This window comes from Theropithecus gelada, chromosome 18 (genome assembly GCF_003255815.1).
Source record: "Theropithecus gelada isolate Dixy chromosome 18, Tgel_1.0, whole genome shotgun sequence".
NCBI classification, from domain to species: Eukaryota; Metazoa; Chordata; class Mammalia; order Primates; family Cercopithecidae; genus Theropithecus; species Theropithecus gelada.
In genome coordinates this window covers 49,436,835-49,462,860 of record NC_037686.1, presented here as the reverse complement: position 1 = coordinate 49,462,860, position 26,026 = coordinate 49,436,835, and the positions used below count along the sequence as shown (strand labels likewise).

General features: G+C 36.0%; 1 protein-coding gene across 2 annotated transcripts in view; it reads right to left on the bottom strand.

Moving 5' to 3' along the window:
* The window catches only part of WDR7 (WD repeat domain 7), a 388,356-nt gene that overhangs the window by 271,714 nt on the left and 90,616 nt on the right, over positions 1-26,026 (bottom strand). For both annotated transcript variants that reach the window (XM_025365405.1, XM_025365406.1), the window contains exons 15-16: positions 6,990-7,759; positions 5,368-5,456 (exon numbers count right to left, since the gene is read on the bottom strand). In XM_025365405.1, coding sequence (XP_025221190.1) covers positions 5,368-5,456; positions 6,990-7,759 — 859 coding nt within the window. The remainder of the gene's footprint in view (positions 1-5,367; positions 5,457-6,989; positions 7,760-26,026) is intronic.

The window sequence follows — 26,026 nt, the reverse complement described above, 5'->3', positions numbered from 1 at the left end:
GCAGGATAACAGATTCAAACCTAACTATGTCAACAATCACATTAAATGTAAATGGCTTATGCATCTCAAGTAAAAAGTAGGTCAGACTGGATTAAAAAATAAGACCCACTATATGCTGCCTACAAGAAACACATCTTAAAGAGCCAAATAGGTAAAAAGTAAAAGGATGATAAAAGGTTACACTGTGATAACAGTAGCCAAAAATGTTGAAATTACTCTATTATTATAAACAAAGTAAATTTCAGAGCAAAGGATATTACCAAGGATAAAGAAGGTCATTTCATAATGATGAGAGTCAAATAATCAAGAAGAAATAAAAATTCCAAAGGTTTATGCACCTAATAACAGAGCTTCAAAATACATGAAGCAAAAACTGGGATACAAATGTAAGAAGGAATAAACAAACCCATAATTATAGCTGCAGATTCAATACCCTTATTTAATTGATAAAGGCAAGCAGGCAGAAAAATCAGCAAATATATACTAAACTTGAACACAGGCAACTAGACCTGACTGATAGTCACAAAATATTCCACCCAACAACAGCAGAATACACATTCTTCTGAAGCACACACGGTATATTTACCAAGACAGACTATATTTGGGGCCACAAAACAAATCTCAATAAATTCAAAAGGATTCATATTGTACAACATGGTGACTATAGTTAGTAACAATGTATTACAGACTTAAAAATTGCCAAGGGAGTAATTTTAAGTGTTCTCAACACACACATAAAATGATACATATATGAGGTCATAGATATGTTAATTAGCTTGATGTAGCCATCCCACAATGTACACATGTATCAAAACATCATGTTGTACACTATAAATGTATGCAATTTTATTGGACCATAAATAAACACAATCAATTGAAAAAAATGTCAAAGGATTCAAACCACACAAAATACAGTATCTGATCATAAAACGAAAACCAGTAACAGACAGATCCTAGGAAAATCCCCAAGTGTTTTGAAATTTTATTAACGCATTACTAAATTATCCATGGGTAAAAGAAAAAAAAATCAAAAGGAAAATTAAAAGTAATATATGGCAAAGTGTGTGTAATGCCACTAAAATAATACTTAGGGGAAAATTTGTAGCATTGAATGCCTATATTAGAAAAGGAGAAAGGTTTCAAATCAATGATCACAGCTTTTACCTTAAGAAACTAAAAAATAAGAGCACATTTAAAATGGAAAAAATAAATAATAATCAAATCAAAAATCAATGAAATAGAAAAATAACAGATATTGATGAATAGAAAGCTGGTTCTTTGAAAAGATCCATAAAATTGCTAAGCTACAAGCCAGACTGATCAAGAAAACAGGAAAAAACATAAATTATGAATAACAGAAATGAAAGAGTAAATATAATTTCAAATCCTACAAATATGATAGTAAAAGGGAAATAAAAGATTACGCACAACTTTTTGATGATAAATTTGACACAAATGATCAAAGTTCACCCAAGTAGACATTTTTAAAAACAAGCAGAATAGCCCTATATCTAGAGTACTTTTAAATCTGTAGTTAAAAACCTTCCCATAAAGAAAACTCCTGGGCTTTCACTAGTGAATTAGATCAACCAAATATGGAAGAATGAACAATCTACACACACCCTTCCAGAAAATACAGGGAAAGGGGCTACCTCCGAATTCATTCTGTGAGGCCAGCATTATCCTATCAGCAAAACTGGACAAAGGCATTAATAGAATTGAAAACTGAAGACCAAACTTCCTCATGAACACCCTTAACAAAATTTTAGCAAATTGTACCTAACAAACTATAAAATTGGTAATTCAAAATGTGGTCTATATTGCCAGGTTGTTTTAAAACTCAAAAGTCAATATACTTTGTCTTATTAAGAAAAGACAAAAATCAAATAATCATTTCAATAGATGCAGAAAAAACATCTGAATAAAGTCTAACATCTATTCATAATTTTTTAAATCTCAACAAACTAAGAATAGAATGGAACTTTTTCAACCTGATAAAGAACATTAAAGAAGGCCTGGTGCGGTGGCTCACGCCTGTAATTCCAGCACTTTGGGAGGCCAAGGCGGCAGGATCATGAGGTCAGGAGATGGAGACCATCCTGGCTAACACAGTAAAACCCCAAATCTACTAAAATTACAAAAAATTAGCCGAGCGGGGTTGGGGGGCGCCAGTACTCCCAACTACTTGGGAGGCTGAGGCAGAAGAATGGTGTGAACCTGGGAGGCGGAGCTTGCAGTGAGCCGAGATGGCGCTACTGTACTCCAACCTGGGCAACACAGCCAGACTCCATCTCAAAAAAAAAAAAAAAAAAAAGAACATGGAAGAAAAACTCACAGCTAACATTATACTCAGCAGTGAAAGACTCAATGCTTTATCCCTCAGATCAGGAATCAGGAATGAGGCAAGAATGTCTGCTCTACCTTTTTCAATTCAACGTCATTCTGGAAGTCCTAACATGTGTAATAAGGTGAGAAAAATAAAATAAAATGCATACTAATTGAAAAGAAGTAAAATTATCTTTATTCACAGGTGATACGATTTTTGGCACACACACAAAAGAAAGAAGGCTGAAAATCGGTACATAGCCATCCATCTTAAGAAGTCAAAAAAAAAAAACCTAGCACATTGAATCCAAAAAAATGGAGGAAGATGTAAATAAAGAGCAGAATTTAAGGAAGTGGGGGAAAAATATGCACTATAAAAGATAAAGTCAAATTGAGTTCATTAAAATGACTAATAAGATTGATAACCCCCTGGTAAGACTGATGAAGCAAAAAGAGAGAAGACGTAAATTATTAAAATCAGGAATAAAAATAAGGACACACCACAGACGCCGGAAAGATTTATTATAATCTCAAATGTCAATATATTTGAAAATTTAGAACCAGAGAAACTCCTAAATATGTACTACTTAACAAAACTGACACCAAAGAAACAAAATCTGAAAAGTCAAACAATGAGATAAGTTGAACCCAGAATTAAAAACTGCCTACAAAGAAAACTCTAGATCTAAATCCAGCAAATTTAAATCTAGAGTTTGAATTTATGAAAGAAATGTTGCCAATCTTATACAAACTCTTCATGAAAATAGAAAAAAAAGAAAACAGTCCACAACTCAAGTTTTTGTAACCTAAATAATCTGAAAGCTTCTAACAACATTAGAAAAAAAAAGTTTTCTTAAATAAAAAAATAAATAAATCAAATACAATAATTTATAAGACAATAATATATCACAACAAAATTGGTTTTATTCTAGGATGCAATATTGTGTTTATGTTCTAAATTTGCCACATTAATAGAGGAAAATTAAAAGTTACACAATCATCTCAATCAATATAGAAAAGGTATGATAAAATCCAAATACACTGATGATAAACATTAGCAAAGAAGGAATAAAAGGTAACTAGTTTCTTAACATCTATAAAAGCACACAGGAAATATCATAATTACAAAAGGTTTAAAAGTTTTCCCTTTAAGACTGGGAATAGAAAAGGTTATCTCATATGATTACCCTGACATTCAAAGGAATCCCCAGATAAATTATTTTAATTAATAGGTGAATTGAGCAAGATTGCTTGATACAACATTAGTATACAAAAATCAACTGCATTCCATACTGGGGCACAGAAATGAAAAATAGTTAAACATTACCAGTTAAGAAAATTTTTTAAATCTAATATCCAAATCCAATATTTAGATATATAAATGCTATATATCTAAAAAATATATAAAACCTGTACACATAAAACTATAGTTATGATAAAGAACACCTAAATAAATATAGAGACATATTAAGTTGATGTATAATGAGTGAATCCCATAAAGATATTAATTATCTCCAAACTTATCTAAATTCAATATAACTGCAATTAAAATCACAACAGGTTTCTGTGGCAATTGAGAAACTGATTCTAAAATTTATATTGCAATTCAAACGGACAAAAATAGCCAAGACACACTTTAAAAAGAATAAGGTGGTAAGATTTCATCTACTGAATATCAAGTCTCATTACAGAGCAACAGTAATTAAGACATAAGGCTAGACAAATCAATCAATGGAATCAAACAGCCCAGAAACATACTATCATCTACAAAGAAATTTTATTGGCCAGATGCAATGGCTCATGCCTGTAATTCCAGCACTTTGGGAGGCCAAAGTGGGTGAACTGCCTGAGCTCAGGAGTTCGAGACCAGCCTGGGCAGAAGGGCAAAACCCCATCTCTACTAAAAATAGAAAAAATTAGTCAGGCATGGTGATGTGCCTGGGGTCAGGGAAATGAGAAGGGTGACCGTGTGGGGTTGGAAATGATGGATGGGAATGGCATAGAAAGTGTGGGAGTTTATCTTCCATAATGAGAACCATCTGAGAGTGCCTGATGCTGAAAATCAAGCAAACCATTTAAGGATGTTAAAGTAAGTCTCAAATAATCAGCTAAGACAGATAAAAGTACTTGTCCTGTGGAAGGGAACAACTACAGATGTAAAGTTGGGGGTCTACTATTTAACAAAACTTGTAAACTACTGTTTGACTCTTTCAAACTTAAAAAAAAAAAGTACAGGGGTAGGGGAGAAAAATGCCAGTAGGCCACCATTTATAAGCAGAACCTACATCAACCCATCTGTTGCTTACTTCTTTACTTTTCTCTATCACATTCTGTGAAGAGTCAGTATTAACTCTTTGCCTAAAGGAAAGTTCTCTAAGTAGACATAACTCCCCAAATCTCTTGATTAGCTCATTTGTCAGTCTTAATAGGAATATAAAAGATATACACAGATACATCTAAGTATATTAATTATACTCAGGAATATGTAGGAATTATTAGTAAAGGAAGAGAAACTCAACCTTTCTTCTCTTCTATCTCCTAATGAAAAGCAAAGTATAGGTGAAAGTTAATTATATAATGACTTAAATAAAAAGAAAAGATAAAAAGAATAGTTTAACAAGGATTTCCGCTTGTGAATCACAACACATGAACTATGGGAAAATGGCAGGAGATGAGCTATAGTATGGAACTATGAACTTAAGCATTTCTAAATGTAGTTTAAAATACATGTAACTTTTAAACTCAAGATACACACAATTAAAACACTACTGTTGTCAAGTTAAGGTGCCCCTAATATATAAAAATTAGGCCAAAGACAGTATAATAAAATTATTTGAAATATGTTCATTTATCACTTTCTAAATAAATCTGATTTATTCTTAACTGACATCTTAATTATCCATATTTACATCTGGAATATAACAACTTTTCTCTCTTTTAACAACCCAAGACAAACAAATATTATGATTATACATTAGCTCTGCCTCCTCAGTTTCTAGAGCTGAAATGTCATGTCAATTACTTAATAAGATTTAATTTTACCTTGTTTAATCTGTCCTTGCACAATATTACTGGAAGTTGGAGGGGAACCCCTTGCCTTAGAAAGGTCTGGGGTGCTTGGTCTAGGTGGCCTTAAAAAAGAAGAAAAAAAATACAAGATATATTTTGACACCGTCATGTTTGCAGAACTATTTAAAATAAAAAATTTTCTACTTCTAAACAAATCACAAAACAAACATATATAGAACATTTTCAATTTACCATTCCAGAAAGATTATTTTGGTTTGGACCTATTAATGTTTTCCATTTCAAATGAGTAAATGATTAGCAAGTAAAAATCTGACATGTACAATCTGTGCTTTATATTAGTTTAAGAAATATTTTCTAACATTGTACTTAATTTGTTCTTTAATATTCAGATGCTGAGATTTCAGCCTACTCCACAGCATTAGTCCAAGTGAATTCACAGAAAGATAGATTAAAAGCATTCAGCCCAAAAACTTGAAAACAGTCTTTAGGTATTAAGAAATCTTGGACTGTAGAGGCATACTGTCTCAGTTGTGAATTCTGACACTACCACTTACTGACTATGTTACTTTGGGCACATTACATCATCTCTCTGTGTCTCAGTTTTGTTATCTGTAATAAAGGGATAATAAAAGTACATACCTTATAGGGTTAAGGGCACTAACAAGTTAGTTTTTGTAAAGTACTTACAACACAGACCGACACAAAGTAAGTGCTATATAAGTATTTGTTAGAATTGTTTTTAATTCTTCATATGGTAAATGCTCAATAGAGTATAATAAAAAGTTGCCTCCATAAAAAGACAAATTGAGTCTAAGTATTCTAGAAATATTAAAATAGTATTCTGCATTTTAAAAAGTTTTTTCTTTCTCTGTTGAAAAATTCTGACTATACTTCTCACAAAATTCTGAAGCCAAATCTCTGAACACATGCCAATCATTACATATAAGTTACAATGAGAAGAAGCATTTAACCAAATACACAATTTTTATTTTTATTTTTTCTTTTTGGAGACAGAGTCTTACTCTGTTGCTTAGGCTGGAGTACAGTGGCACAATCATGGCTCACTGCAGCCATGAACGTCCAGGCTCAAGCAACCCTCCCACCTCAGCCCCTCAAGTAGCTGGGACTACATACGTGTAACCACCATGCCCAGCTAATTTTTTTTATTTTTATTTTTGTAGAGGCAGGGTCTCACTATGTTGCTCAGGCTGGTCTCAAACTACTGGCTTCAAGTGATCCTCCTGCCTCAGCCTCCCAAAGTGCTGGGATTACAAGTGTGAGACACCATGCCCAGCCTCAAATATATATTTTGAATTGAATATTAGGGCAAACTTCAAGTACAGATACAATTTCATAATTATATTTACAAGAGCTAGTCTATATGACTACCTCTCTCATTCCAAATTTTTAAAAAATAACATCTAAGTATGCCAATGTATACATAAAATAGTATAATTTTATTATGTTTTAACTGGGCATTTTGAAACTGGTGTTTTAAAGCGTAAAAAGGAAAAAACTGAGATGACACTAATATAATAAAATTGTGTAGAGCCAAAAAAGAGTAATCAACAATTAAAAAATAAAACAGGTTTCTTTTTTTGAAACTTAATAAAATCAAACTATCATGGTCACACCTGGTAGGACCCTTCTTCATATGATCACCAATAAAAGTTGCATTGGTCATACTCATTAAAGTATTTGCCAAAGAAATGATAGACAGGAGATGCTGTGTGGTGACAGCACGGGACACTCCATAAGTTCCCTTTCCTACTCCCTCAGTCGCTGGTAGCTTCCTTCCCACTTCTGATTTCCCGTGTGACAGTTTACAAGCAGGCTGATTATAACCCGGCAGCATCAGTGACATGTGGCCTCCTCTCGACAAGAGACCAAACGATACTGTGCAGTGGGGTTTCAGCATTCCAAGGCGATCCAGGCAAACTTCATCCAGTACTTCATTCAAACCCCAGGCGTGAAGGCAGGACATAAACAGCTTTGCAGTGTCCATAGTTAAATTATATTCTAATAGGGTCAATGGCTTTGATTTGCTGGACCGATATTCAGGATCACTTTCTTCCCTTCTCTGCCTCATTATCTCCTCATCCTCCTCTTCATCATCAAGGAGGTGTTCCTTGATGTTCTCTTTGATTGTTTCTTTCACTTGTTGGAAGAGAACTGCTGCCCGTTTTCCAGTTAAAAAAGAGCCCCCTTTGTCTGAACTGCCAGATGCTTTTTGCAAATTCTCTGGGGAAATAAGCGCAGTATTCGGCCTAGAGGCTTCTTCAGTCAGGAGTTGAATAATCAACGCTTCCACATCAAAGAATAGCACATGTATGTCCGGGTCTGTTAGGTTTGTCTTTATTGCTTGAACCATCAGGGAGTTATGAGAATATTTAGGTAAATTTCCCTGTAATAAATATTTTTAAAAGATAGTTATAATTAAAAGTGCTTAATTTCATACATTAATTAATAAGCAATAAATAATCAGAGGAATTAACATGCTTACTAAGCTGTCCTTCTAGGAACCTGTATCATGAAAAGTAACATACTAACTTTGCCAATCAGCAGCATGTAACATATCAGCTTACACAATTAGAAGAACTTCAGGCTGAAACAATCACAAAATTGCCCATTAGTTTAAAAACCAAGAAAATAACAGTTTATTATTGAAGCAGGGAGTCTCTTTACTCATAGTACAGATTAAAATTTGTTTCAATAATTTAGGAGCAAATCCTGTTTCTGAGAACAAACTACTGTTCCACCTGATGGAATAATCCGTTTATCGTGGCTCCTGATTCTTTAAGTTGCTACAACCATCATATCCCTCCTTTTTCCATTTTACCTTCAATCTCCCTATTCAAAGATTCCATTTCCTGAATAAAGAACATATTAGAGTTTACTTAGATCCTTTAAAAAATGCTATCTTTTGACCATGCTCCCTTTTCTATTTCTCTCCTCTTCTAGCCAAATTTAAGTCCCTTTTAGCAAAATTTAAGTAGACTAATCCAATGAAAATTCTTCAGTCCCTCTCTTCCTTAATGTCTTTGCAGTATATGACATTGTTATTTTTTGCTGAGACAGAAAGAAAAAGAGACAGAGACAGAGAAAGAACTAAAAGAAAGAATAAAAAGCCGCCTCCCCAGCATCCTGGAGCGTAATAAAGACAACTGGAGAGTACTTCCTGGTAAGTCTTCTACCTCTGTCAATCTCCCCCTCTCAGGCAGCTGCCCTGATAACTCATTCTTCCTCCCACATGGGAACTATCACCTATATGTAGATGGCTTTAATTTCCCATCACCAGCCAGACCAGTCTCCTAAAGGAGTTTCAATCCTTTATCCCCAATGGTTTGTACTGGGAGATCCCACAGTACCTACCTCGCTTTTTAATGTTCTCATCACCACCCCTCACTAAACCTGCTGGGCCTCCTGATTCATCAGTTGGAAATCATTCCGTTTTCTTCCTATCCCACTGTCACGACAGAAATTCAGACCCTTATCTTTGCTCCTCAAGACAGGTTTCACTGTCCCTGGTCTCTTACTCCAACACATGTGACCTCTAAAGAGCCACAGACTTCTTTCTGAGGCAAAAATCTAATCATGTCACTCTACCAAAAAATTTCCATTATCATGAATTATTAAGAAAAATAGACAATACAAAAATTCTTAAAAACTAAACAAAACATAAGTGAATATCTATCTGATCTTGAGATGAGAGTGGACTTTCTAAACATACTTAAAAGTTCACTATGATAAAAAAAATGTTAAATGACAACTAAAAAATAGGAATAAAATGTTCCAGAAATAGGACTAATGAAGAGTTGTAATAAATACAAACATTTCTTAAAAGCAGTAAGAATACTATTGCCAAAAGAAAAAAAAGAAAAAAGAAAAAAACTATGAAGAGCAAAGACAGTAAAAGAAACATAAAAGGTGAATATAGGGAAAACTTGCTCAAATTGGTCATCAAGGAAATGACAGTTAAAATAACCACAAGATAAGTGTTTTATCTTATTAACTTATTAGCAAACAGTAGACAGTAAAAACAGTATAGAGAAAGTCAAACTCATACACTGCAGGCGTGAATTTAAATAGTTTTAAAAGAGTAATTTGGCAAAATACCTCATGAGCCTTTCTGATTGATATTGTTTGATCCAATACATTTATTTCCAGGATCCTATCTTAAATAGTCAGAAATACAGATAAGGATTTATGTTCAAAGATGTTCAGTGAAACCGTAGCCAATATTTTAAATTAGAAACCACGTAAATATCTACAATAAGGAAACCAGTAAATAATTTATGCATAGCCATATAATAAATATTGCAGTATTTATAAATCACATTTTGTGTGCACATCTAACCATGTAGAAAAATACCCATGTTCCAATTTTAAGTGAAACTATACACACACCCACATGTACACACACACACACACACACACACACACATATTATGGTTCCAATTTCAAGTATTTAATGCTTAAGTATATATATATACACACACACATATATATAAGCATGGCAAGAAAGACTGCTTATATGGGGGGGTGTGTGTGTATATACATGTGTATATACATATACACACACACACATATATATGTGACTGGAAAGAAATGTGTGAAAATATTAATAGTAATTACAATCTTGTGATGGAATCACAGAACATTTTGTTTGTATTTCTATATATTTCTTAGATTGTATATAATCATGTAATCAATATACATTATTTTAATAATTAGAAAATAAAGCTCTAGAATAAAATGTGAACTCCTTTAGCACAATCTTCAAAGTCCATTACAGTTTGACCCCAAATATACCTTCCGAGCTTTAACAAATAGGCCCTAGTACCAAAATTATGGCCCCTCACATATAAATCCTTTTACTTATTCCCCTTCCCAAAATGCTCTTCCTTCACTCCAATCGCTTCTCTTCCATCGAAGCCCTATTATTCCACAAGTATATGTATATCAAATCATCACACTGTACACCTGGGATATACACAATTGACAATTTGTCAATTGTCCCCCAGTAAATTGGCAGGGGGTGGGAGAAAGAGACTAATTCTGCTAAGGAGGTTATTGAATTCAACTCCCACAACATTTTATGCCTACTGTGTATCACATATTTGTATGTCTGTGCCACATTTATATAATTTGTTGTTCTAGATATTTACATTTTCCTATACAGGAACATTTCAAAATCAGGGACCAATCATGTCTTACTCATCTTGTATAGTCTAAAGCTATTACAGTACCTAACAGAATGAACAAAGACTATTACGAAAATTGTATAAAATTGGCTGGTCCAAGTGCAGTGGTGTTTAGAACTAATTGGTCACAACCAGTTATAGATTTCTTTGTCCCTTCTCCACTCCCACTGCTTCACTTGACTAGCCTTAAAATTTTTTTAGGAAAATTATTTTAAATTGCCAATCAGCTCTTCTGTCATAAAATTACTACAAATCCCCTTAATTGGTCTCTCTTTTGTCTTAATTTCCTCCCATCTGACCATGTTTCTTTCTAGCTTAAGAGACTTCAACATTCTGTTGAACCCAAGGACAAAATCCAGACTTACCTGCAAAGCATAAAACATCCTCCAAGATATACTGCTGCTTACCCTTCCAAGTTCATCTCTCACCACAATCCCTATAACTTCCGCCAAATCAAACCACTTGTACTTTCCAAGACCAAGTAGTTTCAGACATTTGTATTTCTGCATATGCTTATGCCAGAATCATGCTCCCTCCTGAATCTCTCTTCTGACACTCAAATCATACATACTTCTACTTATGCTGCAAGAAGTATTTCAAGTGGCTTCTCTTCTGAAAATTACTTACACATTTTTCAAGCAGATCTATCACTATTTCCCGTGGGTAAACTTCTGCTCTAAATATTTCTATACTACAGTTAAGTATCCTAAAATACATAAATAATGTGATAAATTTACACTACACAATCATAAATATAAAGTTACAAATGCAGAAAACAATCAAGACTTTCCGAATCTCATTCTCGTATATTTAATTCATTCATTCTCCCAATTGCCTAACACCTATTATGTCTTGTGTTTGTGCAGGGTACTGAGGGTACCAAGATGAGTCAGAAATGGTTTTTCTAGTCATGGAACTCAAAACAGATGATGACATGTACATAAGTTATTATAATGTTGGATGAATGGTGCCATAAAGAGAGATGGCAAGGCACAAGAAGGGGACCCAATGGAGAAAGTACCAACTCCACCTCGGGTGACCAGGAAACCCTCACGGAAGATGTAATGAGCAATGAAGGAGCACTACTGGCAGAACGATGGCCAGATGTGAAACAGGACAAAGGCAGAAGCATCACACGGTGGATACTGCTGAAACCACAAGTGTCCAAGATGAAGAATGCAAGGAATGGCTTTATCCTGCAGGCTTGGGAGCCACTAAAGCAGTATTTTTCTCAGAATCATCAGGAGTGCTTGTTAAATACAGCTTCCTGGGCCTGATATCAGACCCGAACCAGTATCTTTAGGAATGCGTCAGAATCTAACGAGCACCCCAGATTACTTTATGCAGTAAAGTTTGAGAACCGTTGTCTAAAAGTTTTAATGAGGGGAGTAACATGATCAAACTTAATTGTATAAACATTTATCTACCAGCAATGTTGGCTAAAGGGAGCAAAATCAGCAATGAATGTGAAATGGAAGGCAACTGAAACCATCCAGATGAGGGAAGATAAAAGTATGCAATAGCACTGAGCATGTAGAAAACAGGACAGATTGAAGAACGTATACATAATCCTTTTATTTCTCAGAGCACTGTGCTTTATCTTTTCTTTTTCAGACACTGAATGGATAATGTCAGACACTATGCTCACTGCTTTTTACCTACCAACAGTAGTTTGAGTGAATACTACATAAAATTACATAAATATTTTATCTAAAATAATATTGATGTGGAAAATTATTATTAATAATGATAGCTATCACATACAAAGCTGTTGTTATGGCCTAGGCACCAGACTAGGTACTAGGGCTGGTTATGTCACGCAAAAGATAAAATATCATCATATAACAATATTAGGTAGACAGACCCGACGCTGGGTATGAAGGAATAGGTAGTAACAACATTAGGTAAAAGAGACCACCACAGTGCTTTGGCAGATGCTGCCTCTCTGGGAAAGACCTGCAAAATTCTTTCAGGATAAAGATAAAGACCATTGCTACCAAAGAATATAAAATCAAACATGCTTGGTAAAGAAATTATTGAAGCAGCATGAGTGACTTGAAGAAAAAAGGACACTACAGTGGTAGCCTCAAGACAGCCCTTTAAGCTCTTGCACCTGATGTCAACCCCACATGCCTGCTTTCCGCATCTGCAGATCTGCGAATGTTTCTGTCCCTTCCTGGGAGGTGTGCCAGCAGACAGCCCACGTGCATGGACACCTGAAACATCATCTAGTGTCTGGGACAATGATATCTGGATACAACTGTGTGTGATTCCTCTTATCAGAACTTCTTAGTGCACTGATTGTGTCATTGTAGCAAAAATTATACCTAACATCAATCCACAGAAAAAGAAAGAAGAAAGAAAGAAAGAAAGAAAGAAAGAAAGAAAGAAAGAAAGAAAGAAAGAAAGAAAGAAGAAAGAAAGANGAAAGAAAGAAAGAAAGAAAGAAAGAAAGAAAGAAAGAAAGAAAGAAGAAAGAAAGAAAGAAAAAAACAGGGACAAAAACAGCTGAGAAGATAACAGGAGGAGACAAAAGAAAAGAAGAGAAAATGACTAACCTTGAAGTCCTATAGGTAAACTATAAAATTTCTGATATCACTAAGTCGTGCATAATTTGCAATACCTGACAATAGATTTAACTAACCCAACAAAGTTTTGTTACAACAAAATATAGGTATGCAGCAAAGTTGTGAGGATATTTTGGCTAAATGCATGGAGATGGCAGAATTAATCACCAACATGTCTGATATCGTAATATAGTACACTAAGTTTATCTATGGGAAATTAAAACATCTAACAAACTCATAAGTCTCTTGGCTTAATCATAAGATATTCATGTCTAGAGCACACTAATTCATTCAAATGAACTTATTATACTCTCAACAATTTCAAACACAGGCTATTGGATCCAGAAAATTCTCTAGCAGGAAGCTTAGTATGCTTCCGCTGCTACCTTTATTAAGAACGTTTGAAATGTGTGCTCACAAACTCACCTTTACACTATCATGGAAAAAGATTAAATTCCGTTTAACAAATATTTGTGGAGTGCCTTTTATGCGCAAGATGCTTGGGAGAAAATAAAGCCTCTGTTCTTAAGAAGAAAGCCAACAAGGAAGGCTAAATTATAAGGTACGTACAAATGAAAAGATCTCAAATTTGCTAGTAAAACTCAACGATAAATGCAAAATACATCCATCTACACACACTTACTTAGAAGGGTAGTAAGACAGACATATTTGACATTTTCAATGTAAGAACCAAGTCGATTGTAACTTTAAACACAGATCTAACCATTTCAGATTTTAAATAAGGAATCTGACTTAAAATATTACAGAAATAAAACCACAGAAAAATATTATTGGATTGCTTCCTCATTGCTGAAAGTGAACCTGTGGCAATTATAGGTTAAGAGTAACAGGTAAAATTGTCTCTCAGGTGAAAACCCAAGGAAAACAACAGAACTATGATTCATGAGATTAATCTGTATTCAAGCATGGATATTTTTCAGCACATAATCACACAGACACACACACACATCCACACACACACACACACACACACACATACACACACACCCCCATATGCAGTAGCCTCCAGCAACAAAAAAGCAATAACTTAGAATCTGCAGAGGAAAAAATGTTGATGAATCCTTGTTTATCATTATTATATATTTATAATGTTTATCATTAAATATTTTAATATATTCTAGGGTTAAATCATGTCTGGTGAAATACCTGAAAGCTGTGTTTTCTAAAACCAATATTATAATGATATTTTCAGTGTATTTCGGTTCATCCTATGACAAAGAGAAATGTAAAACAATGGCAATAATTGCACTCTTTCACCATTCACTTCAATGATCCTGACTTAAAGCTTACTTATTTCACAATCATTTTTTAATATTGCAGTTTTCAAGAGGATTTTAAAATACCTTGTAAAATAATTTACTATTTATCTTGAATGAGCACTGAGTCCAATCTATAGTGATATCAAATGGTTCCTATAGCCAGTTAAAGAGGGTTTATTTATACCAGCAAGCACTACAGACACAGGCTGATTTTCATGCTAAAGTATAAAGCAGAAGAGTTAATAATTAAAAAAAAAATCAGAATCTCCTTTGAAAGCAAAGATTAAGGATACTAAGAACAAGGCTAGGAAATACCACACATCTAACACAAACACACACACACACTTCTATAGATATTAATACTTTGAATCTTGAAATGGAAAACAAAAAACACTTGACAAATCTTAGTATGCTGTTTTACAAAATCATGTAGCCATATTACATTGCATGTTCTAAATAATTTTAAATTTCCATGAAAAATGGTTTATTGCCTAATAATATTTTGGCAGGAAAAATAAATATTTAATAATTTTACTATTGATTTAGTATAGAATGTTTATTGAATAAAAGTTTTTAAAAGAATTTCTGAAATTCTGCTGCATGTTAAATGTAAAAAGGTCACTGAATAAAAACAAATTGATGTCTTGACATAATTTTTAAATAGCTAAGGGAAAAACCTCATCATCCACTAAAAAATATGCACAATATGGTTTCAATATTAAATATTTTAAGTACTAGAAAAAAGGAAGAAAGGAAGGAAGGAGGAGAAAGGCAGAGAGTGAAAAGGGAGGCACAAAAATTAGAAAATGTCAAGAAACTGTGGAAGACTGAAATGGATATTTGGTGCCCTCTGCTGTTGTTTTGCTGTTACTTAACATTAAGAGTTAGGATAATACAAGTGAGTTTTCTTTTATGAGAGAATCCATTTATGTTGGAAATAGACAATATATACCACTATTCATCTTAAATATTTTATTTTAGACAGGATAAGTCTTCATGAGTAGGTGTGAATGACAATATAGTTATGGAGTTCATGTTATTTGACTTTTCATGTGTTTTCATTAACAAGTATGTTAATAAGCATAAACTAGAGATATTTAACTGACTGTGGTTTTAAGGTTTGATATTACACTATAATTTAATATGATATAAATAAAATATAAATCACTCAACTAAGTAAGTTGTAACCATTAAGTATAAACGTTTAGGTCATGCCTTTGATAAAGAAAATATCTTTCAAAGATATTTCTGTAGACCATGTCTCACTGGATAATGCCTGAATAATAATTTGCAAATAGTGTTAATATATTAAGGGGTTGGAAGATCAATATATTAAGAGCTTCCACAACAGTAGCACAAGAGATTGATTTTTCAACTCTTCCCAAAGGGTCGAGTTACCAAAGTAACAAGACCAGGAGTGTTCCTCTGCTGTACAGACCTTTACACCACTCAGTTAACTTCCCTAGCATCAATTCTTCTAACTTCCAAATAAAGAAAAGACTGCCTGCCTCAATGAGTTGTTGTAAACAGCGAACAGATAATGCAAGCAGTATTCCTTTCACTGGTAAGGGAGAGATAACAAAACCCTGCTCATTTTATCTCAAATGAATGTGTCAAAGATACATGTGAACATAGTTTTTACGAAGTGAAAGAAACAAAATGCAAAAATCCAAAGAGCTAGTATAACACACCCTTCTAGATATGCTGAAACCCTTAATACACTTGTAAATGAATGGAAACAAGGGTGAGATTCTGGGAGGCTCCACTTGGTAAGAACAAGGATAAGACTAATAATGAGAAAATGAAAAGAAGAAAAAAAAAAACTGCCCTAATCGACCCTGGGGCACTGTGATGAACAAGCCCTAATTTGAAATGTTCATGCTCATGTAGATTCTAAGCTATTTTGAACTCTCTTCTCTCATCACTGTCCAACTTGGCCCACATCTCACTATTCTCTCCGCATGGTGGCCATGCCCACGTGCATCTGCACAGGCTGCTCCCTTTGCCTGGGATGTTCTTCCACCTAATGTCAAGCCTCTCTCTTCTGAAAAGCCTTCCCAACAACCTTTCAGGTCAGTTTGTCTCCTTGGGGTTCTCTCCCACTTGGTTCATACCTTAAGGAGTAAAAGGCTCAACACAATGAACTGCACACTTTTCTCCCACATCACAGCAGGAACTCCTCAATGCCAGGGCCCAGGGCCCACTGGGTGTGGGTGTAACTTATGTCCTCTCCAGCTGGTTCTAGCTTGGGGCCTAGCTTATAGTATGCACTCAATATATGCTGAATGAATGCATGAATCAATCAATCAAGAGTATTAAGCTATGTATGTTGAACAACTATTGTGATGTTTTCAAACATGTTATCCCATTTAACTTCATTACAACCCTATTATACCAATTTTAAAACTAAAACCAAGTTGAATATAGGAGATAAGTCAGTCACCTAAGGTCACACAGCAAGTCAATGGTGACAATACAAGAGGAAGTCAGGTTCTTCCTCTATCTGCCTACCACTTGCTACATGTTTTGAATAATTCTAGCTATCAAGAGACTCTCAACATTAGAAAGAAAGGAGGTGGTGAGTGAATCCACTCCACATTAGTGAATCCTCAAATCCTGGGTTATTTAGTGATTCAATGAACACTTCGTGCTGAGCACTGGAAATGTGAGAAGTAATACGGTGTGGTCCCTGAGAAGCTCTTTGTCTGGTACAGAGCAGTGGTTTTGAGCAGGCGGTAATTCTCCCCTCACTCCCAAGGGACACTTGGTAACGTCTGGAGACACTTTGCTAGTGACAACTTGGAAGGGGTGCTAATAGCATCTAGTGGGTAGAGGCTAGGGATGGTGCTAAAAATACTGCAGTGCACAGGATTCCACAAGAAAAAATTATTCAGCCAAAAATGTCAATAGTGTTGAGGTTGAGAAACTCTGATATAGAGAAGTAGAGATGGAAATAAATATATCTACCTGCTTACATATATTGGTACTATAGAATAAGTACTAGGATAACAATATAATCCAAGTGCCAGAGGATCAGAGAGGAAGAGACCCAACTGTCCCTGTCTGATTTGGCTATAGTATTATACTTGAAAAATTCAGGAAGCCTTTGTAGGGACAGAGGTCACAGAACTCATGCTCATGAGATGAGTAGGAGTTAGCCAGGTGAAGGGTGGGACAAGCATACAGCAAGTACTACACTTACTGAAATAGAAGTGAAGGAGACTAAAAACCAAGTAACATTACACTGTAAAAACCTAAAATCCTGGCTTATGCTGATAAATCCCCTCCCCTTTTACCGTTCCCATTCTTTTTCCTACCTCGTTCGTTCTACCCATCTGTTTGCCTGAGAAAATATCACTTTTACCAGAGCTGATTGCTGCTTGGTGTGATTGTGATTGAGATGTGAATGTAATTAGGAAAAATCAGTATTTTTATACAAAATAAGAGAGAGATCAGTGGAAGACATTAACAGAAAGATCTGTTGGATATATTTTACCTGTTGTAGTCAGTTGACAGCACCGTATAGAATTCCAGCCACAACCACTATGTACCAATTATACTTCCTAAACTTGGACAATGCAGTAAACTGTCTCCCTGAGATATTTCTATTCAAGGTTAATTTTAGGGCCTGCAATATCATGTCATATAAATCATCTTATGAGATTCACACTGGAAAAAATGTTTAAACTTTGAAGTCATTGTCCCTGGCTCACACCCTTGCTGGCCATTCACTGTCCCAGGAAAGTTCAGCATTCGTATAGGTCAGTGATTTCAACTTATGGTCTGCAGTTGTTGGAGGTCAAGGGGCTTCCTTATGAGATGTAAAAGGATTGAAAGTAGGAGGGCAAATGACACAACGTTAAGCATAGGGTAATTTAGTAAAGTGAATTACTAAGGTTACTTTCGCTAATTATGCTACAAGTGCTATTTTTATATTTTGCTATTTATAACCTTAAATTAGCATGTGACCAGTTTTCTAGAACAGGAGTCCCCAACCTTCAGGTCATGAACTGGCACTGGTCCACAGGTCCACGGCTTTTTAGGAATGGGGTCCTACAGCAGAAGGTAAGCGGTGGGCAAGTGAGCACTACCACCTGAGCTCCACCTCCTGTCACATCAGCAGCAGCATTAGCTTCTCATAGGAGTGAAAACCCTATTGTGAACTGTGTATGCAAGGGATTTACGTGTGCACTCCTTATGAGACTCTAACTACGCCAGTTTCATCCCAAAACCATCTACCCCAGGCCATGAAAAGACTGTCTTGCATGAAACCAGTCCCTGGTGCCAAAAAGGTTGCGGCCTGCTGTTCTGGAGACTTTCAGCATTCTAATTAGATGTCATACTATTATGAACTGTAGAGTAATGGTACAAAAATTTTACTGCATATGAACACTGGACAGTCTCACATAAAGGATGCCTTAATAATCCGCACATCGTAAGTGCTGGCTTTCAAATGCTGTTATCTTGCTTTCAAATTGCAAGTTCCTATTAGATTCGTCATTTAGTTTGGGGATTTTTTACTTGCATCAACAATATTTTAAACTATAATTTTTCCAAAACACATTCATGAGGCATGTCTGAATCCTACTGTTAAATGCTATCTTAATCCTTACTCCCAAATAAGCCTGTTAGATGGCACTGCATTCTTATCACGAGGCTCTTTATCCAGTGGGAGGAGAAAAGACCAGGAAAGTGCACCACCAAATACTAAAAGCCATAGTGACTTTCACAACTTCCCCTCCACTCAACCTCAGCCAGCCACTCCCATGGCCATGCACACTGGGTCCTGTCCTCACCTGAGAAACCTTAAATGCTAATATCCCCACTCTGGCCACACCTTCTAGAGTTCCAGATCTTCCCCACACCTGCTCTTCAGCCTCTTGGAGCACAAACTGCTGCAACCTGTGGGTGGGAATCATCTGGGAACCTTTGAAACCTCCCACACAAAGGTTGCACCCCATACCAATTAAATCAGAAAATCCTCGTGTAGGAGCCAGGTGCCAGTAGTCCCTAAAGATCCTCAGGTGATTTCAGATGCAGCATGGTTTGGGAACCACTATCATGGGGCATTCAGGCCCTGGATTCCACAATTTCATCAAAGACCATCAGCCCCTCTTCCCCTTCCTTGTCTGTGCAACCACAGTCGGTCCTAGCAATCAGTGTTTCACAACCACCCTCCATTCCCTTTTACGTCTGCATTTCAACTACAAATTCAGTGAATCCTTACACTGGCTCTCAGACCCCTCCTTCCCTAATCTCTACCACTCTCATCAGGTCCCCAACTCAGGATCACTCCCTTCCTCCCTACGGACAATCTTACCTCCAACTTCTGGGGAGAAGTGGGAAGGCTTTAGGAATGTTCTCTCCTCAATCCCTATCCACTATCCACAGAAACATATACCCATCTGGACACCCAGCCTGTGCTCTTTCCCTTCAGTTTCAGAAATAAGGTTTTCCTCCTCCACATCAAGGCCAACTGCCTTCCCTCCCTTTACTTTTGAAATGGCCCACTCTCTCATGCCCTGGGGAACCTATCTTCATCAATTATCAATTCCTCCCTATCCTAATCTAGAATGCTCCTTTCACTACTGGATCATCATCCTCAGCCCACAAATACTCTCAGCTGTCTTCAAAACTACATCTCCCTCTAGCTACTCTCTTTCCTTCTCTTCTTATACATACCTTTCAAAAGTATTCTACATTTGTTACTATTTCTATTTCCACACTTTCCTTTCACTCCTTAACCCTCCACAATCAACCTTCTGCTCTCAACGTCCTGGGAAGAACAGTTCTTAAAAAGAATACTAATGACTTCACTGACAAACACATTTTGATCCTTCTAATACCCAACATCTACCACATTTGACACAAGTGATTACTCTCTACTCTGCCTGACACTCTCGATTCCCTCTGTTTACAGGTTAGCCCATTCTCTTGGCTCTCCTCACATGCCTCACATCACTCCTCCTCTAAATCGTTTCCTTTTCCTCCTCCCTTAAGGTTAGTAAGCCCAGAGTCTATCTCTGAATGATCTCCTCCACTTCCACAGTACTAAGAACCATCTTTCGTATGTCCCATCAACACAGTCCTGCCTCAAGTTTCACTCTTTTAAAGGTCTGGCAGACATCACAACATAGATGTCCCATAGGAACCTCATACTCACCATAAATAAAACAATTCCTCATCATCCCGGACAAAACCTGCTCTATCACATGTGATAGAGCTACTTTCTATTCTATCACCCAATCAGAAAACCTGTGGGCCAACCTTCCTTCCACCCATACCTAAACACTCACGAAGTCTCACCGAATCTAACTCACAAATAGTTCTTGAATTTAAACTCTCCTCCCTATTACCTCTTGTCTGTTTTACATACTGGCTTTCATATATAATTCCTTTTGAGAGTAGGATTACAAAGCTATTTTTTTTTCAACTTTGAAAGCCACTGAGGTAAAAGATAAAGCTTAAGCACCTTCATATGGTGCTTCAATGGACTCGTCTCATTTCCCACCACAACTGTCTCCCCGCATGTGGTATTTCCTACTTCCCGCTTTGCTTGGGCCACCTAGTCCTCCCGGAACACATCGCAACCCATCTGCTTCCATCATCTGACTATATCTACTCATCCTTGAATGTCTCCTCCTCCAAGAAGCCAGTCCTGATCACCTCAAGCTAAGACAGCCTTCCGCAATACTTTCTGCATGTCTCAGCCATCCCCGCTACTTTATTGAATTGTATTTATCTGTGTGTATTTTCTGAAGGTAAATATGTCTTATTCATTTGGTTCCCCAGGACCTAACACAGTACCTAGTAGTCAATAAATGTTTAACTGAACTTGACTGATTCAATTATTTCCTAACAGAGGCTTTAAAAGTCAAGAGGTTTGAAAAACTTCCATCTGTTCTCATAAAGAGCAGATTTTCAAACATATTAGAAGAGAATAAATTATTTCAATTCCCAAAATACTAAAGTATTAGTATTTTGACATAAATATGTATATTTTTATAAATTACTTCACAATACCTTTGAGTTCCCAAATAAGAGTTAAACATAAAGTATCATACACAAGGACTAGAAAGATCTGGCTGCTGAAAAGGTCATAGGGTTTAATCCACCTAGCACTCCCTATTCTCTCAGCATTCTACTATTTGATTTATGATGTGAGATAGTAAAAGAAATTTCTCCTTAGCTGTATCTAACTTACATTCCACAATAATCTATATTTCTTCTTAATATAGTATATTTTTGTTAATGTATTTGCAAGGGAAAAAAATTGTTCTGAATTTAAAACCTTCATAGAACAAGACTGCTTTCCGTTGGCTCAGAACATGATAAATTATATTTAGTATGAACTATGAATCCCATTCATAAATCCATTGAACACCTATTATATGTAAGGCACAGGGTCAATAAGGCACTAGAACCACAGGGTTTATTAGGCTTCGGGAAGGGTTGTTCCATTGTATATGTCATGATTTGATGGTATTATGCAATCACCACAATAAATCCAGTCATGTCTAATTCAAGGATCCTTAAAAAGGGAAAAGAGCCAAAAATCCTGTAATGACCAGAAACTTAGCAAATATGAATTAAATATTTAGTTAATTTTGAAAACTTAATGTAATGGTTGAGATTGCATTTATAGTAACCTAAAACTCATTTCCTTCAAACTGGAGAAGACTTGGTGGAAAGGCACCCTGAGTTGGAAATTTTCAATGTTTCCATCCCAAACTCTCTGAGATATACACACATGATGTACACATACATTTACCCATAAAGGAGCACATGCACTCACAACCTACATATAGGGTAATTTTCTACATGTGTGAGAGTCCTATAACAGTGGACGTTTATTTTAATGGAGAACTTGGAGCAGATGTCAGATTTGTGGGAGCAGGAAGTGCTGATTAAATACAAAAATATCAATCATAAGGTATTACCTGGAGGAAAGATCATAAACTAGAAGAGTGGCAGAGGCAGAGAGAAGACTGCTTTCAGAAGGAGATAAAAATGACAAATGTTCATTTTGGATTGGTTTTCAAGAGAAGATAGTTGGATAACATTTAGGATTTTTAATATAGATAATGGGACAAACAGTGATGACAGTTATTACGACAGAAAAAGTATTGGCAAACCTTTTCTGTAAAGAGTCACATAGCAAATACTTTAAACTTTGAGGGCCACAAAGCTTTATGTCACATATTCTTAAGAATACTTTTAAAATATAAAAACCATTCATAGCTCAAGGGCCCTATTGACCTGTAGGCCACAGCTTGCACACACTAGGTAGTACCAAATAATGAGAAATGGAATGTTCTATGGGACATGATTTTGAGTTCAATCTTAAACATGTTGGTTTTAAAGTACCTTGGATAAAGCAGAGATCAAGCAAGCAGTAGGACCATCACTGGGAATACAGAAAGCAACAGAGCTTTTGAAAGTCTTGTAGGGCTAAAGAGAAAATTGAATATTCAAGGGACCAAGATCCTAGTGAGAAGGGAGGGAAAGAAAACAGAAGCTGACACAGGGCCATTCATGTCAAATGCCAAATACTGAAGTTGTGTAGGGAGACTAGGAACGTCTCTAGAAAGCAAAACAGAGTTTTTGGCAGGGTTGTCATGCTAGGAAGATAAGAGTTAGGAATCAGGACTCGACAAGCAAAAGAACCTCGTTAAATACTCCAGGATCTCTGTTGGAAGCCCTGGAAGGACTAGAGAAGTAGAAGCAAAATCACAGGTAGGCAGAGATTTAAAATACTGCAACCTAGCTTTGACTCAGGTTAGTCCCTGATTATATTAAGTTGGTCAGCTTTTATTCTATCTGACCAGCAGAGAAAGGGTGAGCCCCCTCTAGAAGAGGACATCATTTGAATAAGCTACATTTTTTATCTACAATATCTAGTATTTAACAAGAAACTACTAAACATGCCAACAGATTACAGCATAAAACTGAAATTATAGGCAATTAAAAGAGAGTCACCAGTAATACAGATATTAGAGTTGGCAGAAAAAGATTTTAAGATAATTAGGATTAATATGTTCAAGGAAATACAGAAAATGTTGGAAAAAGAAGATAAAAAGATAAAGAATTTCAGTAGATAAATGAAATCTATTTTTATAAAAGGATCAGATAGGTACTCTAGAAATAAAGACTAATAATAACAAAAAGTAGGAACTAAGTAAAGGAGTTTGTGGAAAAACAGAGCAGAAAACATTAGTCCTGTGGAACATAGAAAATATAAACATTGAAACACAGAGGGAGAAAAAGATTACAAAATACAGAGAAGAATATTAGACCTATGAAAAACATTTTTTTAAAAACGGGCAAAGGAGGGTTTTTTGTGTCTCTATCTCCTTCAGTTCTGCTCTGATCTTAGTTATTTCTTGCCTTCTGCTAGCTTTTGAATGTGTTTGCTCTTGCTTCTCTAGTTCTTTTAATTGTGATGTTAGGGTGTCAATTTTAGATCTTTCCTGTTTTCTCTTGTGGGCATTTAGTGCTATAAATTTCCCTCTACACACTGCTTTAAAAGTGTCCCAGAGATTCTGGTATGTTGTGTCTTTGTTCTCATTGGTTTCAAAGAACATCTTTATTTCTGCCTTCATTTCATTATGTACCCAGTAGTCATTCAGGAGCAGGTTGTTCAGTTTCCATGTAGTTGAGTGGTTTTGAGTGAGTTTCTTAATCCTGAGTTCTAGTTTGATTGCACTGTGGTCTGAGAGACAGTTTGTTATAATTTCTGCTCTTTTACATTTGCTGGGGAGTGCTTTACTTCCAACTATGTGGTCAATTTTGGAATAAGTGTGATGTGGTGCTGAGAAGAATGCATATTCTGTTGATTTGGGGTGGAGAGTTCTGTAGATGTCTATTAGGTCTGCTTGGTGCAGAGTTGAGTTCAATTCCTGGATATCCTTGTTAACTTTCTGTCTTGTTAATCTGTCCAATGTTGACAGTGGGGTGTTAAAGTCTCCCATTATTATTGTGTGGGAGTCTGAGTCTCGTTGTAGGTCTCTAAGGACTGGCTTTATGAATCTGGGTGCTCCTGTATAGGATGCATATATATTTAGGATAGTTAGCTCTTCTTGTTGAACTGATCCCTTTACTCTTATGTAATGGCCTTCTTTGTCTCTTTTGATCTTTGCTGGTTTAAATTCTGTTTTATCAGAGAGTGGGATTGCAATCCCTGCTTTTTTTTTGTTTTCCATTTGCTTGGTAGATCTTCCTCCATCCCTTTATTTTGAGCCTATGTATGTCTCTGCACGTGAGATGGGTCTCCTGAATACAGCACACTGATGGGTCTTGACTCTTTATCCAATTTGCCAGTCTGTGTCTTTTAACTGGAGCATTTAGCCCATTTACATTTAAGGTTAATATTGTTATGTGTGAATTTGATCCTGTCATTATGATGTTAGCTGGTTATTTTGCTCGTTAGTTGATGCAGTTTCGTCCTAGCTTAGACGGTCTATACAATTTGGAATGTTTTTGCAGTGGCTGGTACTGGTTGTTCCTTTCCAAGTTCAGTGCTTCCTTCAGGGTTGCACTGCAACCTGTTGGCTGCATAAATGTCTTCTTTTGAGAAGTGTCTTTTCATATCCTTTGCCTACTTTTTGATGGGGTTGTGGCATGCCAACATTCAAATTCAGGAAATACAGAGAATGCCACAAAGATACTCCTTGAGAAGAGCAACTCCAAGACATATAATTGTCAGATTCACTAAAGTTGAAATGAAGGAAAAAATGTTAAGGGCAGCCAGGGAGAAAGGTCGGGTTACCCACAAAGGGAAGCCCATCAGACTAACTGTGGATCTCTCGGCAGAAACTCTACAAGCCAGAAGACAGTGGGGGACAATATTCAACATTCTTAAAGAAAAGAATTTTCAACCGAGAATTTCATATCCAGCCAAACTAAGCTTCATAAGTGAAGGAGAAATAAAATCCTTTACGGACAAGCAAATGCTGAGAGATTTTGTTGCCACCAGGACTGCCCTAAAAGAGCTCCTGAAGGAAGCACTAAACATGGAAAGGAATAACTGGTACCAGCCACTGCAAAAACATGCCAAAATGTAAAGAACATCGATGCTAGAAAGAAACTGCATCAACTAATGAGCAAACTAGCCAGCTAACATCATAATGACAGGACCAAATTCACACATAACAATATTAACCTTAAATGTAAACGGGCTAAATGCTCCAGTTAAAAGACACAGACTGGCAAACTGAATAAAGAGGCAAGACCCATTACTGTGCTGTATTCAGGAGACCCATCTCACGTGCAGAGACATACATAGGCTCAAAATAAAGGGATGGAGGAAGATCTACCAAGCAAATGGAAAACAAAAAAAGGCAGGGATTGCAATCCCAGTCTCTGATAAAACAGAATTTAAACCAGCAAAGATCAAAAGAGACAAAGAAGGCCATTACATAAGAGTAAAGGGATCAATTCAACAAGAAGAGCTAACTATCCTAAATATATATGCATCCTATACAGGAGCACCCAGATTCATAAAGCCAGTCCTTAGAGACCTACAAAGAGATTTAGACTCCCACACAATAATAATGGGAGACTTTAACACCCCATTGTCAACATTAGACAGATCAACGAGACAGAAAGTTAACAAGGATAT